Source organism: Aedes aegypti, chromosome 3 (genome assembly GCF_002204515.2).
Source record: "Aedes aegypti strain LVP_AGWG chromosome 3, AaegL5.0 Primary Assembly, whole genome shotgun sequence".
NCBI lineage: Eukaryota > Metazoa > Arthropoda > Insecta > Diptera > Culicidae > Aedes > Aedes aegypti.
Window position 1 is genome coordinate 241539252 of NC_035109.1, and position 21648 is coordinate 241560899.

General features: G+C 35.9%; 1 protein-coding gene across 6 annotated transcripts in view; it reads left to right on the forward strand.

The window, feature by feature from the left end:
- Nucleotides 1-21648, forward strand: part of LOC5568400 (A disintegrin and metalloproteinase with thrombospondin motifs 4) — a 535411-nt gene that overhangs the window by 383210 nt on the left and 130553 nt on the right. For all 6 annotated transcript variants that reach the window (XM_021849517.1, XM_021849518.1, XM_021849515.1 and 3 more), the window contains one exon: nucleotides 4289-4548. In XM_021849517.1, the coding sequence (XP_021705209.1) occupies nucleotides 4289-4548 (260 nt within the window). The remainder of the gene's footprint in view (nucleotides 1-4288; nucleotides 4549-21648) is intronic.

Consider the following 21648-nt stretch of genomic DNA (forward strand, 5'->3'; position numbering starts at 1 on the left):
CTTCAACGATGCCTTGTCGTCTTTTCTGAATATGCTTCCACCTGGAAGATCAAGATCAATGCTTCCAAAACCCAAACTATAATGTTCCTTCATCGTCAGTCTTACAGACTGAAACTCCCAACAAACTGCACTGTGGTAATGGATGGTACAAGGGTTGAGTGGTCAGAGGTACTCTACCTCAGCTTGCTGTACAACGACAAACTTTTGTTCCGCTCGCATATCGACAAAATTTTAGTTAAGTGTTCCGCCCTGACCAGAAGCTTTATACACTTATTTGCCGTTGATCTCGCCTCTCAAGGGTAAATAAACTGGCAGTCTTCAAACAAATAATTGTTTCTGCAATATTCTATGAAGACCCGGTGTGAGAATCATGTGCACAAATTTTGGTGAATGCTTTTGACTGTGATGACTAATTTCTTTCTAAAGTTTTATCGGCTCTATCAGTCTTAAGGCAGCTAAAACGACTTTTGCTTCTACTTCTCCGACGTTTCGGCGTTTATTTCGCCTTCTTCAATGGTTTAGAGGCTGCGTTTTGTTGTGTGTATTGGTGTCTTGTCCGACTTGTGATCGTCTAAAATTTTCTAATGGCGTTCCACTATGATCTGTGCGTATCATTCTTCGTGGCTTTTTAAACTAGCTTTCGCCTGCACCTACGCTTTTCGATAAAAGCTCTACGCGATAATCGCCCGCGCACAGTTGCTTTTGCCTTTCCTAACTCAACTGTTAGGAAAGGCAAAAGCAACTATGCGCGGGCGATTATCGCGTAGAGCTTTTATCGAAAAGCGTCAGGCATCAGAAGGCCGGCTCCAGTGGCACGTTCCCCGCCATTTGATCCCTTATGGCACAAGGATCACAGACTTGCATGAGGAGGCAAATTGTTCCAAATAAATTTGTGCAGAAATGTCTTTTCTCTGAATATGCTTTAATGAGCAATAAGTATATAGTAGGTTTGGTTAGATTCGAGTTGTAAATAGTAGTTTTAAGTAGGTTCTCGCAAATTTAATTGAACCCACATATGTGTTCAACATTGAATATACAGACAATTTGCCAAAAATCTTAAATCATTCTATAATATAATTAACACTAAAGGATTTCCTGTATCACTTGTAATTCGAGTATATAAATCATCGACAAAAACAGAAATAAAGATTATTTATAGTCAAAGGTTAGGCAACAATACATTATTGTATGCAAATAAGCTATTAGAAAAATAGGGAAGAGTGCAATAAAAAATGAAAGGCCAAAGTCTTGTTCATATAAGTTTGAAATAAACCGCAAATTCGAAAGTATCTCCCTTCGTGTAATTTTTCCCTACCGGATCGTATCTAAGGAAACAAACTGCAATACTATTGAGCGTAGCTACTTGCCCAAGATTATTCCTAAAATCGCTTCCAACAGCCTTGCCATGTACTTTTTAGTGGTCCCATAAACGCAACGTGCAGGGGTTGCAACTTACATGATGTATGAGAAGGCATCGAAAAAAATTGGACCTAATTATTGTTAGCTTTTTCCAACACGTTGATGTTTCTGGTGTAACTTACATTCTAGTCCTAGATCAGAAGTACCGGAGATTGTTCAGTTGGCTTGACGTGCATTGTGAAGTGATCAAACCAACGGTGGCGATTAATTACCAGCTACCGACATCGCGAATACTACTGACGTTGTGATCCCTCTTTCAGCGGATAGGAATTCTGCAATATGCCTTTGCCTCTCCTTGGTAATAATTTTGATCGATTTTCAACACTCAACTAGATGAATAATCATGCTCAGAAAATGTCTCCTCGAGAAGATCAGAAAACCGTTTCACACTATGTCGATTGAATCCTTCGATGTAGTCCATTGGTGCTGCTTCTGGCTTTCGGAGGCCAAAGAAGGGTTCCTGTTTAGGAAGTGGTTTAGCCAATCCATTCTCGCACTTACTCTATCCGTTGCGGTCAGCCTGTATAAAACACGGATTATTTTTTTAAGTTAACACACTAGTCCAAGAAGAGGGAGCTCGAGTAAATACCGAGGCAAAACGTCCAAGTGCAGCTGCACCGAAGTTATCATCGGTTTCCTCGATGCAGTAGTTTTCGTGGCACCTCAAATTGTCGATTGTTTTTATTTATTTTAATACTTGGAATGACAGATGATTTCAAGAGTAAGTTATCAAAAACACCTATTTGAATGATGGGATAGAACATAATCCGCGGCAAAATGTTCAGAATATAAAATATTTATAATTTAAGCGTGAGAAAGGTGTCAAAATCCAAGATAGCCGCCAGATTTTTTTCACTCAAGGTACTACTCTCATTCTTTACTTGATTCGAAGAAAAAAACAACGATTGAAAGATTATTTCTTTGTTGTACAAAAAATATGTTTGCATTCATTGCACCCTCCATGTTTGACGTCAAATAAATATGAGTGAAAATCGTAGAACATAATTTAGAAAATAATTAATTTGATAGGGAACCTCACTTAGTTTTTGTAGCTGCTCTTACTCAGTTTTTCTCATCTTTCTGATGATGATCTCAGAATTCAAATTGAGCGATGCACTAATGTTGAAAAAATAAGGTTTTGATGACTGAATTAGATATGGTAGTCATATTTGAAACTACCCCCAATTTGTTCAACGGAAAGCTATATCCTTTCTCTATTCGCGAATACGAAGCTGCTGATGTTTTCTTTGGTTTTCTGTGAGAAAAACAAGGAGAGAGATATTTTTTGCTTTTTTTTTCACGCACACGATGACAGTTCCTTACGAGGTTTTCCGTTGGTGCGAGTGCTTTGTGGAATCTCTTTTTGCTTCGTAGTCGTGAATGGGGCTCTGCACTGTTTTGATTTTGTATAGAATTTTGACGTTTACTGGCCTAGTTGTTTGCTATTTTCATGGTAGAATAAAAGAGAGAGGATGATTTTTGTGCAGAGACCCATATGGGGCGCTGCACAAAAGTCATACCTTCTCTCTTACACCTCCATGAATTAGTAAACAACAAGGCCAGCAAACGTCATACTGCCATACTAATTCAAAACAGTGAAGAGCCCCATGATGCCGCTACACGGAGAAACCAAACTACTCAAAAGTAAGTTCAAACCACTCAATGCGAGGGATTAGTGCATTAGTTAATGAGGTTGAATTTGGTTTCATTTGAGCCCATGCGAAAAAATACCTACTGGTTTGGTTCTTTTCACTCAACCGGCAGATCAATTCACTCAACTTTCAGTACTATGCCACTAACTCAATTTTAAGTTAGCTCACTAAGGTTCGGTGTTTGAGTTGTTTTGCACTTTGCTCTTTGACAACAAAAGAAGGAGCGAATAAAATAGGGAGAAAAATAACTCAACATTTAGTTAAAAAATACTCAAATATGTTTCTCCGTATAAGTTTGCTATGTGTTTTAGTTGGGATACGAGGGGTCCATCAATTTGAGTAAACCGAAACGATACTAGCGTTAATTAACTATCAAGGCCTAAACGCAATGATAGCGGAACGGCAACGGAATGCGGAACCGGTTCGCCAGCATGAACTATAATCAGCTTGTCGACTCAGTGTTGATCCAATTTCATTCGTTGTCAGCTCAGTCGAGATGTTGTGATACATGCTGGCGAACCGGTTCCGCATTCCGTTGCCGTTCCGCTATCATTGCGTTTGGGCCTTCAGTGACATAAAATTGTAATTCTAATGATGTATGCCGATGGCGGTCTGGTTTCAGCGAAAATTGCTCATATGAAAGTATCAACCTACATATGATTAGAAAAAAGGTTTATGGCCCTACATTTGACTAATTTTAAATCTAGCATCTTGAACATAACTATTAGAAGCATGTACAATTATATTATTGAACCAGTTTTAAATTTTCAAATATTTTTGTTTGTTTTTCAAACGAGGATCTCCCGTATCTGAGTTCAAGCGTTTATGTAGAATACTATTAGTTATTGGCACTGATCGGCGAAACGTACCATCAACCATGTACAAAAACTAAAAGCTTATTTTTTGATTCACCCGTTGCGGATAACCGCTAATATCATTGTGATTATAGAACCAGAATAATGTTGAATATGTTAACGAAACAACGTCTATTGACCTTTGGCACCTTTCAAGCCTGCACTACAATCTGCTGTGCCAGAACCTGTCTTCCGACCAAAACACGCTTTCGATTGCTATCAGAACAATAAATATTACACCTCGCAGCCATTGCAGGTTGCACATCTAGATCCTGACCCGAACCGAACTAATATCAACTCACCTTTCCCTTTTGTTCCGCTCTCGCACCCCGAATCCATTGGAAAACCCCCAAACCAAAACAGCATTCATGGAACCGGACCGGCTGCAGAAGCGATTTCGCTCCAAGCGTCAGGCCTACTACAAATCATCGCGGGCGATCGACACCACCATCTATCCGGAAATCCTGGTCATCGTGGACTACGACGGCTACCGGTTACACGGCGGCGACAACGTCCAGGTCAAGCGGTACTTCGTCTCGTTCTGGAACGGCGTGGATCTGCGCTATCGGTTGCTAAAAGGGCCCCGGATTCGCATCAGCATCGCCGGTATCATCATCTCGCGGGTGAGTACCTACTTGGTTAGCGTTAAACTCGGTTTGAGATATAGGGGGAGTTCCCCCAGTATCGGACTCCTATGCCGTAAAAATCATAACTCTGATTTCTTTTGATATTTTTGACGGTTCCTCAATTTTTCAATTTCTCGACAATTGAGCGCTGTTCAGTACTTGGGAAGCTGCCCCTAAGCGCAGACTGACGCGATTAATAATTTATGACACTGGTTACGGCGGACAAAGACTTCCTCCTTCCATTACATTGCACGGCGCGGGAGATTGTTGTTAGATTGTTGTTGATCGCGCATTTTACAGTGGAGTTCCTTTCAGCTACTGTTTTGATACTCGTTACGGCGATTGGCTCCGCTTGATAAGAGATTAGAGTGATTATTAGGCGAAGGAATCACGATTTACTATGGATGAATCTTTTGATGAATTTACCGCGAACTGGTTTTCCGGTTCACAAATTAAATATGTTGACCCTCTGATGAATGTTGCAGCTCTGATTACTCTGAAGAGGACATTTGAGTGTAGTGCAAGATATTTTAAAAAATATTTCAGAATTTTGAAAACATTTGACGCATTTCGCGTCAAATCGTACTCCGAACTGGCAGCACCCTGCGGATTTCAATTAAATTTTCTGAATGTGTAGACCTTGACTAAGTAAGCCACTTTGCTTACTTAGTTTTTTTTTTTTCAAAATGTGTGTATTCTATCTTTTGGCAAGGGACAAACTTTTTTAACCATTTTTGTTTTTTTTTTTTCAAAATAATGTAATCGGAAAATAGCAACTCCTACAAACCGGTGTTGTATGGATAGCTTGTAGATAAGTGTCTAAATTTTTGAACAAAAATATTAAAAAAAAACTAATGTGTCCTACACTGAAAAAAAAAAGATTTTCAAAATTTAAAATCGTTTAAAAAAATGCCTCATTTTATTTAAATGAAATTATCTCAAACAAGGTAATTATGTTTACTACCAACACATCGCAAGATGGGCACTTTAAGGTGAAGATGAATCGAAGTTAAACCTCAAATTTTCAAGAGCACGAATCTGAAGAATCGAACACCCGTTTGAGCAGAAAACCTAATCGATTGGTCACCACCAGCTAGTGACCAATCGATTAAGTTTTCAGCTTAAACGGATGTTTGGTTCTCCAGATTCGTATTCTTGAAAATTTGAGGATTGGCTTCGATTGGCTTAAAGGAAAAAAGTTTTTCTAACAAAAACTTTTTCTTGTATTTAAAAAAACATTTGCGAACCAAACTAAACCACTGAATGTCACAATAGTGCTTAATAAGCGAGTAAATTTGATCTGAAGAGTTTGCTTTTAATTATTGAGAATACCATATGATATTGACACATGTGTGACCCATACTGAAAAAAAAATAGAGAAAACTGATTAGACCGAATTGAGATAAAATCATTTCTTTCTCAGTGTAGGCATCCAATGAGATTTTTTTAAATATTGTTATTCAAAAATTTAGACAATTATCAACAAGTCATTCATACAACATTTTTTTGTAGGAGCTGGCTTTTTCCATTAGGTAGTCAGATATATTTTGGAAACTAAGTCAAGGTCTATACATCTAGAAAGTTTCATTGAAATCTGAGAGGGTACTGCCAAAATCTGTTTGAATTGCCACGACATTTGGATATAATTTCATGTTTTATAACATATGCACTATCTTGCAATTCCTTCTCGAATTTCGTATGAAAAAAAATCTTGGATTCTATCTGATTTTTATCTAGCAAATCTAACGAGGATCCTTTAAAAGTTTCTTTCAGAAACTCTTACAGGGATTTATCAACTGATTCCGGGATTGCTTAAAAAATTCATTTAAGAATATTTATAAGAATACCTTTTCATCAAAGGATGTCTATTAAAGTCCTTCAAATTCATCCAAGGATAATCATAAATTTTATTTCAGATTTGTTTCGCCAATTTCTTCAGTAATATCTAAATGAATTTGTGAATACTTTTTGTGTATTTGTGTAATACTTTTGGGGAACACCTGCTTGCAGGAATCCTTGAAGAAATCTTCCAGAAAAAAATTCTGGGAATTCTTGAAATAATCACTGAAAAAAAGCTTGTAATTATCACTGAAAAAGTAGATGAATTTTTAAAAGAATTTGTAAATTTATCCAAATAAATAATGTTTGAATTTTGAATTATGATAAATGATAAACTTCATGAATAGTTCACGACATAGTACACGACACTGAAGACGGCCTTACAGTTGAGGTCGAAATACGCGTATCTGTCAAAGGATATAAACTCTAGTGGAATTAATTGGTATAGTACTAAATTCGGTTTTTTCATCTACTCATTTTTATTAGTTATTCGCGATTCTACGTGAAGAAAAATAAGTGTTTGAGAGTATAGACCATATTTTTCTGTACTTACCGTTTTGTTTCAAATTCCGAACAGACTCATATTCCGAACACTCCGTTTATGTATGGCGATTCGGTTGAAATGTTTCGCTGAAATATGTCATTAAATTACAAGGAAATGGCAGGCAATTGCAATTAAATTTTAACTTCCAATCTATTTTACACCTAGGGATGATTCTCTAGTTCAAGACCAGTAAAACTAGCTTAGATAGGTCCAATTGCGAAATGATTCATCTGAATATGCTTTATTCGCGCTGTTCGGATTTTGAATCAAAGTGTTCGGAATATGAGACAGAATGAACACAGTGTTAATCAAAATGTTGTTTCATACTTTTGCGTAAAAACAATACTGAATAAATTTAAATTAACAATTTAATCGGTACACCCAACAGCTACCAATTAGACTTTGTGGAGAAATTACAATTTTTACAAATATCAGATAATTTATGCCTATCAGATGCGCTTGAAGTCACTGTTGGCCTTAAGTGTTTGGAATATGAGTCAAAACGGTACTTTTTTTTCTTGATGGAAAATAATTGCAAGATGCTAATTGTATCATTAAAACGTATGTATTTCACCCAAAAAAAAAACATATTTTTGAAAATCGTTTTTTTTACGAAAACTTTTTTATTAAAATTTTTTCCATCATAAAAATTTGTCTAAAATATCTGTTTCCTATCAAGATTTTATAGTGAAAGTATAAAAAATATTGAAAATGGGGTTATTTATTTATTTTTTAACTAAAATTTTGAAAGAAGGAAAAGCCCTTTTGAGTGATTTCCTTTTTAAACTCTTCCCAAAAAGGCATAAAACCTCTTTGTCTTTTCAAAATAACATTACAAAATGGTAATAATAATAATATAACATTCTATAGACTCAGGCGGCATTTATCCATTGCAGAGCCAAAAATTGAAAATGGGGTTTTCGATTAATCTGAAATCTAGGTCTTATTTTAAAATTTCAGTGTATATTTTTTTTCTCTGTAGCCATAGAACAATTTTTATTCAAAATCAACAATTTCGAAACTAGGACATTTCAAATAAATTGTAAGCAAAAACTCAAAGGCCATTTTCAAAAGTTTTACTCGAGTCAAAATGATAAATTTATCTATGGAAAAGACTTATTCTACCATACTGAAAACATGTGTAAAATCTAATTCAAATCGAAGATCATCGAAGACGATTTTAATTATTTTATTTTTTTTTTCGGCTCATTTAGTATGGAACTCGGCTCCTACAAAGGAGGATTTCTTTAGGATTTCAAAAATATGGTTAAAAGATCCTTTAACCATCTTTTATTTCAACAAGGAATGCCTCTAAGGATTCCAGAGAATATTTCAAGTTTGCTCCAAGTTTTTGTTCTTGAAAATCAAAGTTTTTTTTTGGTTTTTATTGTGGAATATCTTCATGAAATACACAAGAATTTTTTTCGAAATTATTGGATTTTTTTACGTATTTCCAAGGAAAACCTTAAAGCAACCTCTGATGAAACTTATGTTAGTTCTGAAGTAACTCCTACAAGGATCTCTGACAGATAATCTGGGCTCTTGAGAAAGTAATTCCTAAATCGCTAAGATAACTGAAAAAATAATCAATTGGATTTCTAGGTAATAACCTGTAGGATTCTCCGGACTGTTTTTGTGAAGACATTTATTAAGCTAATGATATTTGACTGGGTTGATTATTAAATAAAGATAATCCTCGCTAGTTTGCAGCCTTATAAGGAGCACACGAATGTTTTATTTTTGGGTCCAACGTTTCGATCCCAATTTGAATCTTCTTCAGGAATCTCTTTTTTTTGACGAAAGATAATAAAATGGATACAATAAGATACACTGAGGCAGGATTAAATAAAAAGAGCTGAGGCATTAGGGGCCTTCCTACGCCGAGTGGTTAGAGTCCGCGACTACAAAGTATGGCTTTCTGAAGGTGTCTGGGTTCGATTGCCGGTCGGTCTACGATCGTTTCGTAACAGAAATTTCCTTGACTTCCATTGGCATAGAGTATCATTGTACCTGCCTGCGAAAATGGAAACTTTGGCAAAGAAAGCTCTCAGATAATAACTGTAGAAGTGCTCATTGAACACTGAGAAGCAGGCTCTATTCCAGTGAGGACATAATGCCGGGAAGAAGAAGAAGAAGAAGAAGCTGAGGCATAGCTAATCACTAATACAAATTGGCTTTCAAATTAACCTGTCGATGTTACCCAATATTCTCGCGACCCTTCAACTGACCAAATCAAGTTCCAATGTGACCCCCCGCCTGGCATCGATCAACGCCGATCAAAAATCATCACCGAGCGCAAGCCAAGATGAGTTCTCACGACCATCCTCGCAGAGTCCGGTCACATCATCAGATAAAAACGACTTTTTATGCAAGTGAACAAACACGCAAGAAAATGTATTCTCAATGTCAACCACTTGTATCTTCCCCACCAGAAGCAAATAACAAGATTTTTAGATATTTTTATCAACAGCAGTTAAAAATAACAGATAACTTTGTATTAACTTGTTTTATTTTTTATAACAAATTTCTAACAACATTTGTTATATTTTTGACATTTGACATTATGTTTGTCGTAAAAAACATCCGAGGTTATGGACAGTAACATAATTTTGTTATATTCTTGTTTCATTTGGTGCAAATCTTGCTAGAAGTTTCTAAAATTTCAACTACTAATGGTACATGTTTTGTAACAACCAATGATATAAAATATCATATCAGAAAAACACATTCTGCAATAATCTTGTTTCTTCCGTCTGGTCGGGTTCACCACCACCGGCTGTGCGCGCCGCCAATGATTCGTTATCTTCTCGCCATCCGCCAAGAAGGCATAAATGCATGAATCGAGAGCCTGACCGATTAGTCTCCAGAAGGGGTGGCAGTCGCGGAGACTGCGAAGCAGATGAAACTTTTACTTTTATCGCACACTGGGTTGAACGTTAGAATGGTTCAAAGTTGTAGCAGAGATCTTTTGGAATTAATCAATTTAGTAGGAGCCTTCCTTAGCTGAGTGATAAGAGTTCGCGGCTACAAAGCAAAGCCATGCTAAAGGTGTCTGCGTTCAATTCCTGGTCGGTCCAGGATCTTTTCGTAATGGAAATTTTCTCGACTTCCCTGAGCATAGAGTATAATCGTACCTGCCACACGATATACAAATGCGAAAATGGCAACTTTGGCAAAGAAAGCTCTCAGTTAATAACTGTGGAAGTGCTCATTAAACACTAAGCTGAGAAGCAGACTCTGTTTGAGAGAGAACGTAATGCCAAGTAGAAGAAAATGTGTTATGTTTGTTTTGAACTTTTCTTGAGGAGTAATGTAATCCGCTTGAAATTATCTCGGTAAAAGTAATTTTGCATGAAGCAAAAAGATGAAATGTTTTACTTTTTTGAATTATTGTCAATGCGATTTTTAGTTTTTGATTTTTTCGGCTGTTTATTAGTTTTGATATGTAGCTCAAAGATCTATAGCGAAACAAAATACACTTTGTAGCAATGAGGAAGTCACGTCCGTGTTACAATATTATTCTCGACGCCGAGCAAAATCAGCACTGCTGGTCTGTTGTCAAATCATTCCATTTTACATCCGCCTATCTCTCTATAAAGGATCACTAGTATCAACTAGCATAAGTCCCTAGCATTTTCATAAACCAGTCTAATGAACATCGCAATCCGCGGCTAATTTTGACCGGTTAGAGCTCCTGCTCTAACGAACCAAGTCCTAAACGACATTTGGTTTTGCCGGCGACATCCAGCCCGAGGCGTCAGTAAACATTTTTAAGACCCGTTGATGCAAGTTTAGCTGCTTGGCCTTTAAGATTACCTGTTCGCTACTGGTACCTAGATGATGTGGATTGGACAGAAATAAAAATAAAATCATGTGCAAGTGGTGACCTAGGTAAGAAGGTACCGATGACGTGGTAAAGTGCATCTTCATCTTATTGAGATTCACCTGCTGGTTGGTTGCTAGAGGCTTCGACGGATATGACGATGGGTTGATTGCTTTCGAGGTCGACCGTTGAATGGAAATGTGGTTTTATGATTGCGGGTAATTGGCGATGACGATGTCAAGGGAAAATTCAATTTACACTCCCGTGCAAAAGTTTGGGTTCACCCCCTCAAAAGCATACTAAAAGGTTCTGTCCATAACTCTGTGATTACATGTCCAATTGAAACTCTCTAAGCCGTATTCGAAAGGCAAAGAGTTATTCTTACTTCGTATGTATTTTTCCAATGACATTTTAAGAATTATGTATACACAATTTTTATCTAAAGATGTGAAATTTTTCAAAAAACACACTAAAAAAACATAGCTAATTTCCTCAGCATTGGATCGACCAAAATTTTAAAACAAGGTGTCATAAGAATCGTAATCTTATATTCTTTCGCCTTTTGAATGCGGCTTAGAGGGTTTCAATTGGACGTGTAATCCCAGAGATATGGATTGAACACTTTAGTATGTTTTTAGGGGGTGAACCTGGCCAAAGCCGATTCCAAATTCAATTTCATTGAATGATGGTTTTATTCTAAAGCCCTCAGTACACTGTTTGTCAAGTGTGCACATTTTTCCTCACGCATAAACCAACATGCAAACATCGGTCTCAACAATGACAAAACATCTGAAGTGTCAAGTGGATATTGAAGTGTTAGTTTATGCGTGTGGAAAAATTTGCACACTTGGCAAAGAGTGTACTGAGGGCTTAAGAACCTTTGAAATAGTTGGGTAAATCTTTGGCTTAAATCTGGAAAGGTACTTCATACACTACATTCAATATTCGATGAATAGGGAAACGACTGTTTATTTCGTTCTCAAACGCTAACAATTGGCGCCAGCTTCAAGAAGTACAGACAACAACCTTCCGAATATTCAATTTCTCTCACTGGCCGCCGAGCGGCGACACTGATGTTTGTATTCCACTCACTGTTCGCGCTACGCTGGATTCTCAAATTTCTCAATCTTCCAAAACAAGCGCATGGAAGAATGGTAGTCGAGAACTGTCAAAACGTATGGATATTAATGAAAAACGCAAATTACTTATGGGAAGCTGGATCGAAAATGTTGTGATTCGAAATCAAGCGTTATGTGAATACATAACTTTTTGTTTTTAGTTCATCTTCCGTGGTGCTTTCGTTGCTTCATGATTTCGTTTTTACTGTCACTGAAAAGAGCCATCTAATTAATTTCAATTTAATTTTGAATACTGCCCTATTCTAATCTGATCTGAATCCAATCCAAATTTAAATTAAAGCTGAATTCGTAGCAAAATTCAAGACCATATGTAAATCAAGACCAAATTCAAATATAAAACCAAAGTCAAATACAATGTCAAACGAATACAGAGCAAAATTCAAAGAAAAATCCAAAGTCTTAAGCCAAATTCAAAATTAAGTCCAAACGAGAATTGAAAGACAAATTCAACGCAAAATTCAATCCCAAAGCCAAATTCAAACTCAAATCCTAACAAAATCAAATCCAAAGCCAAACGGGTTTCCGACGCACGATAACGCTGAAAAATCATACAGAGTGATTTATTTTGTATGCTCTATGCTTTATTATACTTCACTAAGGCCTTAAGGTGAAACATCTCGGAATCCAAAGATGGCCGTCACAATGGCCGACTTGTGCCCCTACTCACGTTTTCAAAAGCACAAAACTGGAGAAATAGTTGGCAAACGGTTCTGATCTTCTTATTTTAAGCTTTCTGTTCACAGTTGTTGGATGCAGTGGCGCGGGAAGTGGGTAGGACAGGTAGGACATGTACTACGCACAAAAAAGCCTGGGTAGGACAGTCAAAGGATTGTCCTACCCACGATTCAACAAAAAAACAAGATCAGCAGAAAACTTGGAAAATAAATTAAACTATTTATCATCTGTTCAATATACATACAAACTCGATCAACGTACTAGTTCTTATGGAGAATGGTAGACACGATAAGAGTTTTCATGGTTTCTCATGCCTAGTGAAGCGTGACATGTTTTGTGCATGACCCCTGACAAATCCTGGCTCGTGTGAAGAACGATTCAAAATACCTATAGTGCAAGGCTTGGGAAACTAACTGTAAGAATTGTTACAAGAAACTTCTTTAATTGTTAGGAAAACTAATGGAGCAATCTTCTATGGTATTTCTGAATGTATCAAAGAATGGTTTCTTAAAAATATCAACGATCAGTCCTGTATATGTGCATTGCTGGAAGTAATTCATGAGAAATTTTTAAAACATCAATAGAAAATGATCACATTTTTTTCTTATTTCTTTATGAGTGAGGCTTTTAGCCAGAGGCTGGTTCGCCTCCAAGATCAGAAAATTCTTGGAAGTCACTATAGATTAATCTAAGACCAGTCGCATCGTGTTATACAAAGCACGAGTGTGGTGGTGCCAGCAATTTGCGTGCGATTACTCTTGACATAATCTATCAAAACATTGCAACAACCTCTTGATGATTTTCAGTCAACAAGTTCTTGGCTGATTCCGAATTGCCATAGAAATTTCTCGAAGTAGTTGTTAGATAGTTCTCGAAAAATGATATTTTCGGTTCTTCTCTACTTTAATGGAAGTTTCCTTAAGTCTCTGTGTTAACCAAAATGTTCTCTAAAGTTATTTTTTTAATATTTTGCTTGCATTGAATTCTGATGAAAAAATTGTACAGCCTCCAGAGAAAGCTTCAGAGACTATATCTCAAATCTTCAGAAATGAATAGTGATTATATTTAGATTAATTTCATTGTCTCCTAGAGGGATCTCCCGTTCCATTCTTCTAGAGATTTCATTGCCAATTCTAGAAGGATTTTTTTTCAGCAATTTTTCAAAGCATGCTTAGAATAATTTCTCCAGAACTTACTTTAATCCCTGGAAATCCCTGAGAACTCCAAATCTATTGCCGCCAATAATTTCCTCAGGTATTATTTTTTTTTTCCAAAACTATCCTAGAATTTCCTCCGGAAATTTTTCACTAATCCTTAAACCGAATTCTCCTCTTGTTACCGTAGGAGATCTTCTTAAGATTTGCATAGAATTTCTCCCGAGGAAATACACAAAGGTTCCAGAATTTTTGAAAAAATAGTTTAAGGGATTTCTCAAGAAACACTGCAAAAATTCCTCCGCTTGTTTATGTGGATTCCTTCAAGAATTCATCTAAGTTGCCACCCAGGGATCCAGGAATTCATTGAGGGGTTCTTCGAACAAAACTAGTTTTTCTAATAATTTATCTAGCATTTCATCCAAGTATTCTCCAGCATTGAATCTAAATATTACCCCCGAAGATTGCCAAATATTGCTTGAAATGTTTCTCAAAACATTCCCATGCAACCTTAGAAAGTCTATTTAAGCTTTCACACCAGTTAATACTGCAACAATTTTCCCAATAATTCATCCAATCATTACTGTATAATTGCTTTTGAGATTCTGGCCAATGTTTTTCGAGAAGTTTCTTCAGAAAATCCTGCGGAATACTACCCCGAGGTTGGATTGATTGTATTTTAGATTATTTCAGCAAATTATCTATGAAATCTTCTTAAACTTCTTCGAAAGACCAGGAGTTCTTTGATAATTCATTCTTAATTACTTTAAAAAATTACACAGGTTTCATCAAAGGTTACTTTAGAATTTTCATCAGAAATACCTAACGGATTTATTTTTCAGAAATAAATTCTTAGCATTTCCTGGAGTAATTTCTGGAAGCAATTCTGAAAAAAAAAACATCCAAGACATACTTGTGATGGTACACAAATTATGTCACGCTAAATTTCAACTTTTTCGAAACCCTCCCACCCCCCCTTTGTCACACTTTTTGTATGAGTCCTCCGAAAATTTTGTAAGGCTTGTCACGCTTTGCTCGACCACCTCCCCCCCCCCCCCCCTTGGAGCGTGACGTAATTTGTGCATGACCCCACTTTAGAATCTCATAGTGGAGGAATTTCTGTAGGATTCTTAGTAGAAAGCTCTAGAGCAATTGCTGAAGGCATTTTCAGAAAAAAATACTAGTTAAAATTTTATGTAAATCCTGATTTACAATTTCATAGAAAATCCCTACTAGAACTTCCAGGTGGCCTTTCTGGAGAAATTATAAATTGAATTTTAGAAGAAGTTCTGACCAGGAGGATGTCCCAGAGAAATCTATGGATGAATTACTGGATAACATCTTGGAAATAGAATGACTTTCTTGAAAAATATCTCAAAGAATTTTTGGAGGAGTTTTCATGATTTTCGAAATAATCTTTGAAGAAATTTCTATGGTACATTTTTGGAGAAACTCCTGGGGAAATAATGACTAAATGTACACCTTCAGAAAATTCCTAAGTAATATCTAAACATACTTGTAATAATTTCTGATGAAAAAATAACACAAACAGTAATATAAGCAATAATTTCACTAGGAATTCTCAAAAAAGAGTTAGATCTTAGATAACTATCTGCTCTGATGGTGTAAAGAATCAAACTGTTATTTGCTGATTCCAATTGGGTTTCATTTTATTTTCTAGCTTCTCGTTTGGTCTCTTTCTAGTCTCTTTTTGATTCCTTTTAGGCTTCTTTTATCAGGCAACAGGTCGTTAACATCTTATTTTTATGGTATTCAGTCGCTACCAGCCCTGTAAAGACGAAAAGCTTGCTTAGTCGTGTGGCACTCTTTGCGATCCAACCCCTTAGTAGCTTTCAATATCCAGGAATCCATAGGGTTAAATAATATTTGCCAACGTTTGTCCTACCCATGGTTTCGAACGTGGACGCGCCTCTGGTTGGATGCTTTCTTCGTGTGATTTGTGCCTTTGAAGTTTCAGTGCAATCTTACAAGTTGACTCCAAACTGTTTCACCTTAAGTGTCCGTAATATGAAACAAAACCATAATATTAACCGTAATATTGATCAAAACGGTACACAAACAATAGAAATATTATTACGGTTGTGGAGAAAATTTTCCGTTTTGAGGTAGCCGCCGAGTTCTACCGCAGCTGTCAAAGTTCTACCGCAGGCTTCGAAATCATTCTATCATTGAAGCAAACAATTCAATCAAAGTATGCTTGAAAGAGAAAGCGTTATACCCCAGGAGAAGTGGATGAACTTGTCATTCATTTTTCTGTCAATTCTCATGCAAAATTTACTTTTTCTCTGACATAAATTCACTCTAGGTGAACCACTTCCCCTGGCCTATGAAAAACACCAACAAACAATAATCATCAAGACGGTATCCAAGGTATCATTGAAGCCTACTGATGATTTACCAGTGCAAATCAGTGATGTGAAAGCTGCGGTAGCTTTCGGTTGAACCGTAAAACGGAAAGTTTTCTCTGAAATTGCAATAATAGTAGGACGCTAGTGGCGCTGTTCTCACAAAACTGATTTTGATTATTATTACCTTCAGTTATGGTTTTTCACTGTTTGTGCAATGCCGTGTCGTAGAGGATGATCTGTTTTTGTTTTCAAAAAGGATTTGACACTTTGAGGCCCATTACTCAGGCTGTCCGCGCGTGGCAATCTAGATGTTGGTAACACGAACAGTAGCGACAATAGCATTCTTAGGTAAATGCTTCTCCTACACAAACCCGCCAGCTATCACTTCTATAGGGGTAACCATATTTGCTCTCACTAAAAAGAGTACATTTTTTCAACTATGTAAAAGAGTACTTAAGAGTACACTTAGCCAACCTAGAAAAATTTTAAATTTATGGCTGACTAATAATGTCGACAATTTTTTGGAAAAAATGCCTGATTCTCAATCACAGGCACTTTTTCTACATTTGAATTAAAATTAAGTTTTTCAGGGAGGCACTATTTTCACTTTTTCATCAAAGATTTTACGAAATTTAACTCTTATTTTTCGCACCAATTCTGTAATATACTTTTTTTTACTATATTGAACATTGATTTTTTTTTTTCAATCAATGTATTTTAAAATTCGTTCGACTTTTTGTAATAATATTGTCTTTCAAATTCTTCAGTACTTACCAAGAATATTTTTAGGGAAATGTAGAACAATATGAGTTTGTGAAGAAACCAGAAGAACTGAGAAGACTGAAACGTGGATTTCAAGCTCAAGCATTTTCTTTGATTTTATGTTTTATTAATGACTTGTTACAATATTATGGAACTAAGAAACATGATTGATTAAATAGAAAAAGTTGCTTGATGAAAAAAAGTTGGCTCAATGAGATTAAATTGTTCGAAATAAAATAATTTTGAATTTCAACTGACTTTTTTTAATTGAAAATTGATAGTTAGTTGATTGTATACCAGTAATTTCATCATTAACTGTGTTGAGTGAGGTTACAAGCGTATATTTTATTTTTAATTAGGCTGATACAAATATTAAATTTCTTTTATGTCCGAGACCACTTGGAAGGCACGAGGGGGGGGATAAAAATAAATAAGGAACAAAAAATAAAAATGAAAAAAAAGTTATTTTTTTGATTTTTTATTTTTAATGATACTTGTTAAATTGTTTTTAATCGTCTTCTGGTTCATTATTTTACTTGTTTTTTACTTTGTAAATTAAAAAAACCTAACTGATGTCAAAAAATATGATGAATCTTTTTTTTTCTCCCCTTCAAAATTTTAGGATTTTCGAAGGGGGGGGGGGACATAAAAGAAAATTAATATTTGTATCAGCCTTATTTTTAGGTTATCATGTCACTTCAATTCAGCCAGTAGAAGAGTACACTTGAGCCCGTTTAGCAAAAAAGAATAGTACACAAATTGTTAAGGGAAAAAAGAGTACTTGTACTCTAAAAAGAGTACGTCTGGTAACCCTACACTTCTACCTACCAACAGAATACTTCACCCCGCACAATAGAAATGTTTGTAGTAGAACGCTAGTGGCGCTATTGTCACAAAACTGATTTTAATTATTATTACCTTAAATCATGGTTTTTCAGTGTTTGTTCAATACCATGTCGTTGTTGTTTTGGTTTTTATAATTAATTTGACACTTTGATGCCCGGTACTCACGCTGTCAGTTCGTGGCAAACTAGATGTTCTTTCGCTCCGGTTTTGATCTAGATAAATAATAACTGATCTAGGTAAGCTCCGTCTTTCGAAAGAAACGTCCTAATTAATGGCCGGTACGCTAATCATAAGTACTGTGCAAAAGGATAGGACAAGAAACGGTCAAGGAATGATTCCGCTACCGAAATTACTTGAGCTGTGCGCTGCTGAGAAGTAGAGCTGATTTCATTACATCGGTAACACCTGCTGTGCAAATCAAATGGAGCTGTCACTTTTCCGTACGGAAAAATGTGCCGCTCAATTATTCCGCAAGTAAAAGTGACATTTCGCTCATAGTAGATCAGTTGTGAAAATTACTTTGGAAAAAACCTCCATCGTAAACTTTTTGAAAAGGTTATTTTGAACAGAATGATGGCCCACATCAACGCAAAATTCAATTTTTGCCAATGAACAGTTCGGATTCCGCCATGGACATTCGATCACTCATCAACTTTTACGTGTAACAAATTTGATCCGTTCCAACAAATCTAAAGGCTACTCTACTGGTCTTGCTCTTCTAGACATAGAAAAAGCATTCGACAGTGTTTGGCATGAAGGTTTGATTGTAAAATTAAAAAACTTTAATTTTCCAACATACATTGTTAGAATAATTCAAAGTTATCTGTCAAATCGTACACTTCAGGTTAATTATCAGAACTCCAGATCTGAAAGACTTCCTGTAAGAGCTGGTGTTACTCAAGGCAGCATTTTGGGACCAATATTATACAATATTTTTACATCTGACTTACCTGAGTTACCTCAGGGATGTCAAAAATCCTTGTTTGCGGATGACACAGGCCTCTCCGCCAAAAGAAGAAGTGTGCGTGTCATCTGTAGTCGCTTGTAAAAAAGTTTGGATATTTTTTCTTCATACTTGCAAAAATGGAAGATTTCTCCTAATGCTTCCAAAACAACTAATAATATTCCCACATAAACCAAAAGCTCTTTATTTGAAACCTTCAAGTAGACATGTTGTCACGATGAGAGGGGTTCCAATAAATTTGTCAGATGAAGTTAAGTATCTAGGGCTCATGCTAGATAAGAATTTAACTTTCAAAAATCACATTGAGGGCATTCAAACCAAATGTAATAAAAATGTAAAATGTCTCTATCCCCTTATAAATAGAAAATCAAAACTTTGTCTTAAGAACAAGCTTTTGATATTCAAACAAATTTTCAGGCCAGCCATGTTGCATACTGTACCAATATGGACTAGCTGTTGTAATACCAGGAAGAAAGCTCTGCAGAGAATTCAAAAAAAATTGAAAATGATTTTAAGGCTTCCTCCCTGGTATAGTACCAATGAGTTACATAGAATATCCAATGTTGAAACATTGGAACAAATGTCAAATAAAATAAATTTTCTCTTTGTATAAAACTGATCTAGGTCAGAAACCTATTTAGGGAAAATAAAATAAATAAATACAGTGCAACTTATTCATAAATACTTTGTCGAAGATACCAAACCTCTAGTATGCATGTTCAGAGCATTAGAAATTTTAGTTGTCAAAATCAACGATCTACACAAATGTGCCTCGTTAGGGACGTTCGAAATATTTTGTAATACATGCATTGTAAGTTATCTAGGGTCATTCGGGTCTGAGAAACCTAAAATAATAAAATTTGCCTTCAGATTTGTCACGATTCTCATGCAGTTTTAACGTGCAAAAAAAATGGTTATTTTGCTTTAGGGGAAGTTTGAAAACTTAAAAAAAATGTTTCCAACCCTACTAAACTATGGCATATCGACATGATATACGTGGAATAATTTTAAAAATCGGTTGAAACATTGCTCAGATATGGCAGTTTGAAATTTTAGGTACATCTAATATTTGATCCCGAGGCTATGAGTGTTGGTCCCGACAAGATCGTCAGTAGTTTCTCTTCACAATACTTCAAGATCTCTGCATAAATCCTATAAATCTATTATTTCTATCGAGTCTGCGTCAAATATCTGATAAGCAATTTGTTGTGTTTCAGCTAAAGATCTCACAAGGAAATTGCATAAACAAATCAAAATACAAATCCATTTTGCCATTTATTCTAGGTTCGAATCTTCTGAAAAAAAATCAAAGAACTACTTAGAAACAAAAAACAAATCTGTTCGGAGAGCAGTCAATAATCTCTCAAGGGATTTTATTTCATGAACAACTTTAGAATAGCATCAACGAATACAGCAGTAAATTCTTCAAAATTCTTTAAAGAATCCGCCAAAACTCTTCAAAGCAGTTTATAAAAATATGGCTAGCAAGTTACCAAAGACTCTGCCAAAACTATATTCAGACATCCAACAAATGTGGGATTCACCAGAAACCTAACAATGAACAATTGACCAAGTATCTCACCAGAAGGGGGAAACTTCAATATCTCACAACTAATCAGCCAAATCAATAAGAGAGATTCCTCAGTAAAAATGTGAATCTTACAAAGAATACATGCAGAATCTTACCATGATTTCAAAATTTCAGTAAACTGTCAAAGATTCCCTGAAATACGTCAATAATTATTATTGTTTCATGGCTATATCGGTCATGCGACTCAAAGGTAAAGGGAGTCTATAGAAGTAAATGATGGAAACGAATAGGTGCATAGGCGTCGCAAGGGAGCGACAAGATTGAAATTTAATTAGGTGGTGAAAATTGAGCAAGCCATTTTAAAGTCAGTAAGCATCGAAACGTCCTGTATTTTGCCTAGCTTCTCTACTGGACTATTCGTTTCCATCTACTCTACTCTACTATTCGTTTCCATCATTTACTTCTATAGACTCCCTTTACCTTTGAGTCGCATGACCGATATAGCCATGAAACAATAATAATTTAAAACAATCACGGTCGAAACCTTCTCCTATATATATGAAATTTGGCTAATAAGAAAATGCAGTTCTAACTGGATCATGTGGTGACTGGCGGGAAGAGCACACATGATAGAGACAAATTCTCTGACTGCGTGTCAATTCCCAATATCAGTCATCGATCGATAGAACCGTTCGGTTGATTGCCGTCAGTATATGAGCACATTGAAGCCTCCTGTATTTTGCCTGTGTTGGTAGCAAAGCTCAAAGCTTTGAGCCAACCCTTTTCCAGTAGAGAAGCTAGGCAAAATACAGGACGCTTCGATGCTTACTGACTTTAAAATGGCTTGCTCAATTTTCACCACCTAATTAAATTTCAATCTTGTCGCTCCCTTGCGACGCCTATGCACCTATTCGTTTCCATCATTTACTTCTATAGACTCCCTTTACCTTTGAGTCGCATGACCGATATAGCCATGAAACAATAATAATTTAAAACAATCACGGTCGAAACCTTCTCCTATACGTCAATAATCTTATATCGAAAGAAAAACTTCGATGATCTAGAATGACGGAGAAATCAACAAGGATCCTACCAAGTACTTCACAAAAAAATCTTCAAAATCTTTTTAGAATTCCGTCAAAATTATGCTTGTGAAACCATTAAACATACTGGTAGAATCTGTCAAGTATAGCCCAAAAAAATCATAAAAAGCCTTGCATGGAAATCATAAGGAGCCTTACGAAAAAAAATCTAATAATCTATCTGGCTGAGCAGCAACATCAACTTCAGAATGTTCCATAAAAAGTAGGCACATTAGTAATTTTATATAGACCTTACAGAAAATTTACAATGATAAAATTCGATCTGATTTTCAAAGATTAAGCAAAGATTTCATTAGGTGTATAATCCTTTGCCAAAAATCTTCCTCAACAGACTGCCATTTGATCATT